The 10,649-nt window shown below is 48.8% G+C and overlaps 1 protein-coding gene across 1 annotated transcript; it reads left to right on the top strand.

Moving 5' to 3' along the window:
• Positions 1 to 281: 281 nt before the first annotated feature.
• Positions 282 to 4,763, top strand: LOC123114115 (uncharacterized). The gene is made up of 7 exons (XM_044535483.1): positions 282 to 595; positions 834 to 975; positions 1,065 to 1,123; positions 1,213 to 2,602; positions 2,896 to 3,122; positions 3,656 to 3,803; positions 3,901 to 4,763. Exons 2-7 carry the CDS (start codon positions 855 to 857, stop codon positions 4,641 to 4,643), a joined length of 2,688 nt encoding a protein of 895 aa, XP_044391418.1. The 5' UTR covers positions 282 to 595; positions 834 to 854; the 3' UTR covers positions 4,644 to 4,763.
• The last annotated feature ends 5,886 nt before the right edge of the window (positions 4,764 to 10,649 follow it).

A 10,649-nucleotide genomic window follows, 5' to 3' on the forward strand; every position in this document is an offset into this window, starting at 1 on the left:
CATCCACAGGCTTCTTGCATATTGACCTTTGCTCTTTTCTATAAAGTTAAGGTACGCCATTGGCGTACTCTCGAAAAAAATATTTACCAGTTTTTTCAACATTTTTATAGGAGTTTATATGCGACGTTGTTCTTTTTATCATTTTTTGTAGTCTACATACACCATAGGGTTCAAAAATTACCAATCAGACCGTTGGAGGGGGGATTAGGCATATAAGTTTTCTAGTAATAAGCAGCATTTGGGCCAGGCCTAGGGCTGTAGAGCGCTTTACCCCAGGGCCCAGGGCTCCATTCCCCAGCCGCCCCAACCCTAACACATGTAGGACGCCTCCTCCACGGCGCCGTTGGCTCGAGCTCGTTTGAACGCTCGCTGCTCCTCTGCTCCACTCCGCTCCCGGAGCTCGCCCCCTCCCCTCTCCACCGCCCGCTCCAGCGCGGCTCGATCCGGGCTCCTCCTCCGCGGCGATCTGGCCCGGGCCAGGGCGCTGGCCCCGCGAATCCGGCGCCGCTGACCCCCGGCGGAAAGGGCGGATCTTGGCGGCGTCCTCCCCCCGGCCGCTGCCCCCCCGGGGCCTCTCCCGGCGTCCCCTTCTCAGGTGAGGGCTTCCTTCCTGCATTGCTTGATAAATCTTCCGAGGGGCGCAGGGCGTTCTGCTATGGTGTTTGGGTCTTTGGGTCTCTCCGGGTCGAATTCGAGATGGAGATCGGGTTTGGGCGGATTCGTTCGTCGCCGGCCCTTTCTTGATCAGCTTGCTTCGGAAGCGTTTATGTTAGGTTGAATGTGTCTCCTTTTCTTCCGTTTCTTGTGCTTATGCGTGCCGTCTCCGCTTGCAGGTTTTAGGTGGCGGGGAAGGGATGGATGTGGAGAGAGCTGCGCCCAAGGGGCATGGCATCCTCAGCCTCTTTGATTGGGGCAAGAGCAAGAAGTCCAAGAAGCGGCTGTTCGCCGGAGGCGGGGGCGCTTCTCCGACGCCAGGTAAGCAAATGCGTTCTATGAGTCAGAGTGTAAGGCAAAAGTGTTCTGGGAGGCAGGGCCTGACCTTACACATCAATTTCTCTTTGCAGGGAGCACGGCAGATGGCAAGGAAGCCGTTGGCAGCAGGCCGAGCACGCCTTCAAACTCGGTTCGTTTTCGGGCGTTTGATCTTTCTGTTTGTAGTTCCTGCTTGTTGCTTGCTGTCGTTTTAATGGGTGAAACTTTGCACATTGGCAGATCCTCGAAGATGTGTCGAGTATGAGGGAAAGTAGCGAGCATAGCTCGTCATCCTCGGTAATTGATGAGGACGCTCGTGCGATGAAAGGACCCACTGTTGTGGCGAGGCTGATGGGTTTGGATTCCATGCCTGCGACCAGCTCATCTGGATCCTACCCGATTCCTTCTACCGCGCAGCAAACCTTCACAAACAATGTCCATGATGAGTTCATTGGCAGAAGCTACATTGGCAGTCCTAGTCCTCATAAGATGCCGAGTAGCCCTATTGACCGGTTTGGAATGGAAGCGCTGCCTCAGAGATTTGCCAAAAGGTCACTTTCAGGTGCGCAGCACAAGTTGTTCTCCCCGGTAAAGAATCCTAATCATACGTCAGGCAGAAATGCTGCTGATATAATGGAGGCGGCGTCTAGGATTATTGGGCCTGGAGTTGAGAGTAATAGCTCATACAGAGCTCGGGATGTTGGGTACTCAAATGTCGTGCGTGCCTTCAACACATCAGAGATTGTTAGGGTCCAGCAAATGTCCCAAGCGGCGAAGAAGCGTGACACCTCAGCATCTGCTAAGGCACCGAGAGCAAAACCTTTTGATGGAAGTTTGGTGACTTCAGAGACAACCTCTTCTTCCAGGTTCTCAGAGTCAAATGGAAATGCTCCAGTTGCTCCAAGGGTCAAGGCCGCCAGTAGATTTTCACTAGATCCGAGAGCTGCAAGTACCCAAGGAAGTGGAGGTAGAAGCAAAAACAGCAGGAAGCCTGCAACTCATATGGATCCAGAACATAACATGGCCGAGAGAAATCGGGGCAACCAACAAAAGAGTAATAACCAAACTGTTGCAAGCTCTTCCAATTCGCTTGAGCAAAATAACAGAAAGCGCAATGCTATGGGTGTTAAGCACAAGGTGAATCCAAAGTCAGCAAGACTCAGTCAACAGGGAAGCAACACACATTCAACAAATGCCTCCCCCAGGAAGGCCGGGATCACCAGCACCCGTGCTGAAAGCAGTACGAAAGTCAACACAAAGGGAGAAGTGCAGCCAACCAACTATGCAAACAGAAGATTAAATTCTACAGCCAAAACAATCCCCAAACCGAGAAGATTGCCAGATGGGAGGATGAACCCAAAGAAAAACCAGTCAATTGATAAAATTCTCGCCGAGAGAATTCAAAGGCGTGTTCAGAACAATATTGGGACAGATGAACAGTCATCTTCCTCCACAAACAAAAACAAAGTCAGCACTGAGATTGTTTCATTCACATTTACCTCACCAGTTCACAAATCATTACCTGGTTCTAGATTTCGCAATCATTCAGTGGAAACACGGTCAATAGAGAGCATGAACTCAGCACCAACTTCAAGCAGTACATCGAATACTAAACCTGATGACATAGATGGTGATTATTTGGGAATTCTTCTGGAGCAGAAATTGAGAGAATTGACCTCTCGGGTAAAGTCACCCTATTCTAAGCCAGCCAATGGGGTTCGAGTATACGCCCCTTCACCAGGTTCGGAAGATACATCTAGCATTGCATCTACTGAGTATGATAGGGAGTCGTCTCAGCCTTTCAAGAACGGAAAAAACAAATTCCACCAGAACGATCTTGAATCCAAACACGGTCAATAGAGAGCATGAACTCAGCACCAACTTCAAGCAGTACATCGAATACTAAACCTGATGACATAGATGGTGATTATTTGGGAATTCTTCTGGAGCAGAAATTGAGAGAATTGACCTCTCGGGTAAAGTCACCCTATTCTAAGCCAGCCAATGGGGTTCGAGTATACGCCCCTTCACCAGGTTCGGAAGATACATCTAGCATTGCATCTACTGAGTATGATAGGGAGTCGTCTCAGCCTTTCAAGGACGGAAAAAACAAATTCCACCAGAACGATCTTGAATCGAAAAGTGGTCAGGTATGTCACCCGGGACACTTATTTTCCTATTGTACCTGTTTCTTGTTGACTCATTGTTATATGCACACTATTTTCTTGTGAGCAACATCATTTGGTTAATGCCAGAAGGTTTGATGATGCTCATATCTTGAGTTGAACATAGGAAAATTAATCATCCCATTAAATAGTTAGGCGTGGTGTACTATTTTCTCCATGTAGCTATGTGCATACTAGAGTCCACACATGTGATTAGTTTGTCTTGAAATACTCCTATTTCAAGTCTGAGACGACTTGGAGTATATCTTTGTTGTCTATTCAAAGTAAGAGCACTATACTTACAGTGGGTTTCTTCGTACGTGATCAATTATAAGCATAGTTAGGAGCACTGAATTGGTGCCATAGAGATAGGGATGAAATTCAGCTTTGTATAGCACATCAATAGTTTGAACACTTGAACCTTCCGAGTTTGTGCTAAAGCCTGCATTTTTCTCTATATACATTCATGACAGGTTAAGAAATGGTTCATGTGCTAACAGATTTCTCTTTATGGCCAGTCGTCTCAATCTGTGAAGTTTGATAATGATTTCGTCGATCAAGTGGAGTTGGAGCATCTTCACTTTAGCCCCCGTTCTACATGGGAAGTCTCCGTTTCAACAGAAACGGAAACCTGCTGCTCTGCAGAGAGCTGGACAAATGCAAACGGTGAGCTTTACAGAGCAGTTGTTTGGTTGTTGCTATTTCGCACTAGCCACATGCCTTCCACAAAAACATTTTCTATAACACTTGCATCTTTTTGCAGAATCAAGGTTGTTTAGTTGTACAGAAGGAGCAGCAACATCTGGTTCTGCACAGGACGGTGGATCCCAAGAAGTGGACGCTTCATCCGAATATTCTGACACAGCGTCGTCAGTCACGGCGACTACAGCCGAAACAACACACCCATCAGAAAGCAGCAGCTCTTGTCGCGTGGACCGTGATCCGGAGATAGACTTCCTGAGAGAGCTACTGAACGCCAGTTCTCTCAGCGGACAGTCTTCATCCGTTTTTGAGCGGTCGGGCAGCTCAGCCATCCTGGACCCTCGTCTGCTGGAAGAACTAAACACAAACAGGAGCTCCAGGCTTGCAGCAGCAGCAGCGCCAGGCGGTGAGGAAGACGGCGGCAAGGCCTCGAGGATGTCCCGGCGGCTGCTGTTCGACTGCGCGAACGAGGCGCTGAGCAGCAAGTGCGCCTACTACCTGGACGCGGGGTACGGGTCGTGGTTCACGGGCGCGGCGGTGCTGGCGAAGCTGTCGGCGGAGGAGCTGCACCGGGAGATGAGCGGCGGCGGGCTGCGGGTGGCGGAGGAGTCGATGGTGGACGAGCTTGTGTACAGGGAGATGGGCGGGCCGCGCGGCGGGGCGTGGGTGGAGTTCAAGGCGGAGTCGTTCGAGGCCGGCAGGGATGTGGCGGCGGCGCTGCTGGAGGCCCTGGTCGACGAGGCCGTCGCCGACCTCCTCATGAGCTCCGGCTCCGGCGGTGCTGTTCCTTCCCATTGCTGTTGATTGATTCATTGTTGTTTGTGCGTCGGTGTGTTTGATTGATGTATGTAGAGTCATGGAGGATGATGGTTGGTCTGTTATTTTTGTCTAGTGGAAAGGAAAATAATGTGTCGCCTGGTTAAATTTGTTCCGGTGTGTGTTTTTGCATGGTCGTGGCTGCCGTGGTTGCCATGGCAGCAGGAAAAGTAGCTGTGCTGTCGCTTGTGAGTGTAGTGCAGGGCGGTGCAGATGCGTCCGGGAGCGCCCGTTTTGGTCGTGGTCCGGCCTGGGCCGTGTCGTGTCGTGTCGTGTGTTTGCCGTGTCCGTGTGCGCTTGTATTTGTCTCACTTGCTCGGGTGGCCGTCGTGTGCACCACTACCGGTACCAGGTGCAGGCAGTAGCACTCCACTCCACTTGGTCATCATGGAAATCTGGGAAAGGTTGTGCTAGGATCGACAAAAGTGCTTATTCAATCATGGAAAGTACTCTAACAACATAAATGGAGTAGTACTGGTTTATTGGTCCCCTTTGTAATTTGTGTCAAATTTTGATCAAATATTTAACTAACAAGATGTTAATATAAATCTTAACAAAAATTATATCGTTGGATTCGTATTTGAACATATCTTTCAATGATATAATTTCTGTGATATGCATGAATATTTTGTTAGTTTAATTTATGGTCAAAATTTGGCACAAAATACTATAGAAACAAATAAACCAGGACGGAGGCAGTGGTATTTACATCGCCTTTTGCCTCCGGTGGTGCGCGGTGTAGTGCTTCATCACTGTCAGTTGTCACCAACCTACGCACAACGGGGCGACTCAAACTTGAAACAACCCCAAGCTGCAGCCAACTCCATTACATACGTACATATGCGCCTGACAGACAGACAGCGGACAGAGCGCCACGGCGGTGGAGGTTGCGTTGCGTGCAGCAGGAAAAGAAGAGCATCTCATCATCTCTACGCCAACCGCCAACAGTACAGTACATTACATGGTCCGTCACTGTCAGGATGGAATGGATTAGCAGGAGACGGCCAGCGGTTTGGTGTCACCAACGGTATCAGTGGTTACTACTACTAGTATGATACAAGGACCGATGGAGCTGATAGGGGACCGAAATGCACGTGTACGCGCACACATGGACGTGTTTGGTTCACATCTATGTTTTGGGGCATTTACATACTTGTCCTAGTTGGGTCTGGTTTGACAAATGCAGAATATCTGCATGTAGTCTGGTTGCCTGCATTAGGCTCCATGCATGAGGGGATCAAATAGTCAGCATGTTGTTTGGTTGCCTGCGTCGCTGTTGTTAGACAAACAACACATTATTTGGTTGCAAACGACTACAAATGTGATCATCACTTCTCACTAGTAGTGACCTTACCACACACATTGAACATTGTTTTGTCCTAACTGAACAAATGGCAGTTTATCCTAGCTACTAGGAAATGACAGTACAAATTATTAACAACCAACACATGCTTGAATAGGGAAAGTTCAATGATGCTAACTAGTTGGAAGTTCATCCTCTTCCTCTTCCTCTGCTGCTGATGTGCTGCTTCCTCTTCTTCGCTTCTGCTACTACCTCTTTTTTCTTCTTCTTGTTCTTCGGTTTCAGATCCTTGTCCGACCTCTGTTATCCCATATTGCCTGAGCCCACTCCAACCTTTATTCTTCCACGCTTCGTTGTCGAATGCCTGCACACCATGGCCGGAGCTGATCACCTCATGAGGAGTCACATCTTGCTCCTCCGACACAAGTCCATCAACACCCCATTGCAGGATCCAGTTATACAGAATGCAACATGCAAGAACAAGCTTAACCTGGGTAGGGTAAGGGTGGAATGGCTTCTAATCCAGAATCTTGAACCTGTTCTTCAGAGCTCCAAATGCCCTATCAACCGTTACTCTAAGGCTGGAGTGTCTCAGATTGAACAGCTCCTGTGGAGTCATAGGATAGTTCCTACCAAAGAACTTGTTCAGATGGTATCTAGTTTTCCTGAAGGGTGGAAGAACACCTGGCCGACATGCATAGCCAGCATCTCCTAGGTAGAACCTGCCATCGGGGATGGTGATGCCATCATGACGACTCATGCTGTCACTGAGAATGTTAGCATCATGTTCTGATCCTTCCCAGCCAGCCAGCACATATGTGAACTTCAGATAGAAGTCAACATCAGCTAGCACATTCTGGCTTGTGTAGTGCTTCCTCCCTCTATATGCCGCAACTTGTGACCTCGGCACTTTGGCAGTGACAAGTGCTAGTGACATGAGTACCATCTATTGGTCCAATGCAATTCTGGAATGGTATTACAATATGTTGTTAGTGCTCACCTTGAAGTATGGCTACAGAAGAACAATAACAACATATCAAGGCATGAACTACATACTGTCAGTGCTCACCTTGAAGTATGGATACCATCTTGGGCTAGGGCGAATCTTGGTAGAAATTCGGTCGGTTGGTGACCTGATCATCTCTCCTCTGAGCTCCCCAACAACATACATCACTTGCTTCAAGTACCTAGAGATGGTCTCCATTGATCTCCTGAAGGTGTTGTATACAACCCTGAACCTCTGGTTATAACCAACATGGAGGAACATGGCCACTTGCTCTTCCACAGTGGTGTGGATGCTATCTTCTAGCAGCCCCCCTGCTCTTGAACGCCTGCACAAGCCTAGCGAAAGCTTCTCTTCTCATTCGAAGCATCCACAGAGCCTCTGTGTCGTTGCAGTTGTAGATGTAGTTCAGATTTGCTATCCTCTCCTGATCCCGGATTAACATCGGACCATTCCTGATGAGAGGTTTCTCATCCCCGAACAACTCTCTTATGGACCAACATGATCCAGGCCTGAATCACAGCTATCAGTGATGCTGCCTGAACTAGAAGCTTCGTCCGTTCATCCACAACCTAAGCGACATCCATGATGCGGTCAGCGATGGTGCTATCGAACCTAAACGGTTCTAGGAAACGACCTAACACATAACAGAGGAGGAGGAGGGGTAGGTTACCAGTTTCGAGGTCAGGGTAGCCATGGCAGAGATGAGGATGGCCAGATGGAGTCAAAGAAGAAAGGGAGAAATAGCTGCCGCTGCCCAAGAGTGTTGTTGCCGATGCAGGGGAGTGCTACTACCGCCACTTGCCGCTGCAAGTAAGTGTCACAGCCGCAGATCTGAGTCATCGCCGCCGTCGGTGCCAATAACAGAGGAGATCTTGTCCTACAGCTAGGGGTGAGCGAGTAAATGGGGGTGGTGAGGGTATATTTTGCGCCATCCCGCCTCGGCCGATTTCCCCTCCCGTCATCTCCGACTGCACCCCCCTGCACTGCGCCCTACGTCCGACTCAGTCTGGCTTGCTAGAAACGGCCGATTCGAGCATTTCCAGCAAGCCAGGCTCTGGGGTGCTTTAAGCTCAGTGCCGATTCGAGCCAGGCCGGCTTGCAGGCAACCAAATGGCCCAAAAACATCCCGCACGCGCCTGGTTGGGCTGTATGCAGCCTACCAAACGCGTCCCATACTGCTCTGCTCAGTGTTGGCTCTCCCATTAGTTAACGAGTATGTATGTATTGAAGGATTAGTTGCTAGTTCCTTCAAGTTCGGCTACTGCCCTTAACTTAGGTAGAGCAGTGCTGAGTAAATAGGCAATTTTTTGACAAATTTAATCCAGAGATAAATCACTAGCATGGCATTGACTGAATTGATGACATACTGACTCTGATGTAAACATGCACGTACTAAGCAAATATTAGACAAATCTACACATACTGCTAGTACTGCTAATATGAAAATAAATAGGAGCGGGATAAACGTGTTATACCCTCCATTAGGCCAGGCAGAAGCCGCCGCGGCGGTGACAGCAGCAGCAGCATCCTCAGCGGCCTTCTTGTTGGCCACGGTCTTCTCGGCGGCAACACGTTCGCGTCGGTGGACATGGTGATGACGAAGACGACGCAGACGTAGAGGAAGTAGTGGATCCGAGGCGAGCAGTCGCGTAGTCGCTGTCCAAAAACCTATTCGCCTCTCTCCCATACAGGAACCAAAGAGACGGGGTTTCGGAGACCTGCTCTCTCATCGACCGTGTACGCGGCGGATGGGATGGAGTCACCGGCGGCAGCAGCAGCAAAGGAATGACATGGGCGGTTTGCGTGGAAGCAGATGTGATTTGTTCATGGTGGCTAGGGTTAGGAGACACCGCACACTTATATAGGCGCAACCACGTGGACCCACGTCCGAGTCCGTGACAACCCACGATCCGACATCTCAGATCGTGGCCCAGCTGTCAAAAACTCTCTGTTAGTGACTGACAAAAATAAGCGCATAGGTGTGAGCTCGGCTCGGCTCATTCCCGCAACCCGCGGCGCGTCGTGACGAGGCGTGGCGTGGCGAGGTGGGCGGCAGAGGAGGAGCGCGCGAGGGCCTCTTCTCTTCTCAAGCTCCAATAGCATGTAGAAGAGCCACCCTTATAAGGAGGTCCAACTCCTCTTCCACTTCCGGGGTGGGACTAAACTTCCCACCTCCACCTAGTGCCAATAAACCCACATGTGCCCTTAGAGATTTTTCTGAAATTGTTGGATGGGCCTAAAGCCCACCCCATATTTCAACAATCCCCCACCAGATCTCAAGGGCCCATTGTGTCTTCTGTTCCAATTGTTGTTTCGATATACTAGTGTTTCAGTGAAGACCTATTAAGGTTGAGCTTCACCTAGAGCAAGTAGCTACACTCCTTCAAAACTGAACAATGGACTATGCCTTGAATTGTCAGTTTGGCGTAAAGAAGCTTCACCACATGTCTTACTAGTACTAGGCTGCCGAAGGCTGACGCCTCGGGTGGAGCATATAAGTCACACTCCTGGCCTATTCATGAGCTTACAAGAGATCACCCCAATCTCATAGACTGTGACTAGCCGTCGGGCTCACATAGGTGTGTTCCTCCAAAGATTGCTCTGTAGGATAGCATCTTGCTTACATAAGCTTTGGAACATATTAAGACAACAGTCATCTTACCATACATTATTGAGAGTATTGTATCTCCCACGGAGTGGGTTAATATAGTTACTCTCCTCAGTTCACCACTGGCTTGTTTTCCCAGGTCCTACTTCACAGGATCTCCGATCACATAGGTTGGGTTACCACCATGGCAACTCATGTGGGTCTCATACCCATCTCCCTCCATGCACTATCTATCACAACATGTGATAACCCTTTTGTAAAGGGATCTACCAGATTCTTAACAGTATGGACATACTCCAACGCTATCACTCCGGAGTTTCTTAATTTTCTGACAGCTTTTAATCTCATTCATATGTGTTTGTTGGACTTCATGTTGTCCTTTGAACTCTTCACCTTTGTGATGACAGTCTGATTGTCACAGTTCATAAGGATAGCCGAAACCGGTTTATCAACCAATGGCAAGTCCATTAAAAGTCTCGAAGCCATCCTGCTTCGACATCAGATGTGTCTAATGCTGTTAATTCTGCTTCCATTGTTGATCTCGTTAAGATTGTTTGCTTGCAAGACTTCCAGGAAACAATGCCACCTCCAAGAGTAAACATATAACCAGTTGTGGCCTTCATCTCATCAGCATCAGAGATCCAATTCGCATCACTATACCATTCAAGTACCGACGAGTATCCGATATAGTGAAGTCTGTAGTCCATAGTACCTTTCAGATAGCGCATAACTCTCTCAATAGCATGCCAATGTACATCACCCGGATTGGAAACAAAGCGGCTCAGTTTTCTCACAACAAACGCGATGTCAGGCCTCATTGCGCTTGCTAGGTACATGAATGAACCAATGATTTGAGAGTATCTCAGTTGATCCTTAGCTGTGCCTTTGAATTTTCGAACCAACACACTAGGATCATATGGTGTTTGAGATGGTTTGCAGTCTGAATATCCAAAATGGCTCAACACCTTCTCAACATAATGGGATTGCATAAGTGTGATCCCACCCTCATTATCTCTCAGTAGCTTGATGTTCAAGATAACATCACTAGTAGAAAAAGGGCCATTTGTCCCGGTTCGC

The sequence above is a fragment of the Triticum aestivum genome, chromosome 5B (assembly GCF_018294505.1).
Source record: "Triticum aestivum cultivar Chinese Spring chromosome 5B, IWGSC CS RefSeq v2.1, whole genome shotgun sequence".
Classification (NCBI taxonomy): Eukaryota; Viridiplantae; Streptophyta; class Magnoliopsida; order Poales; family Poaceae; genus Triticum; species Triticum aestivum.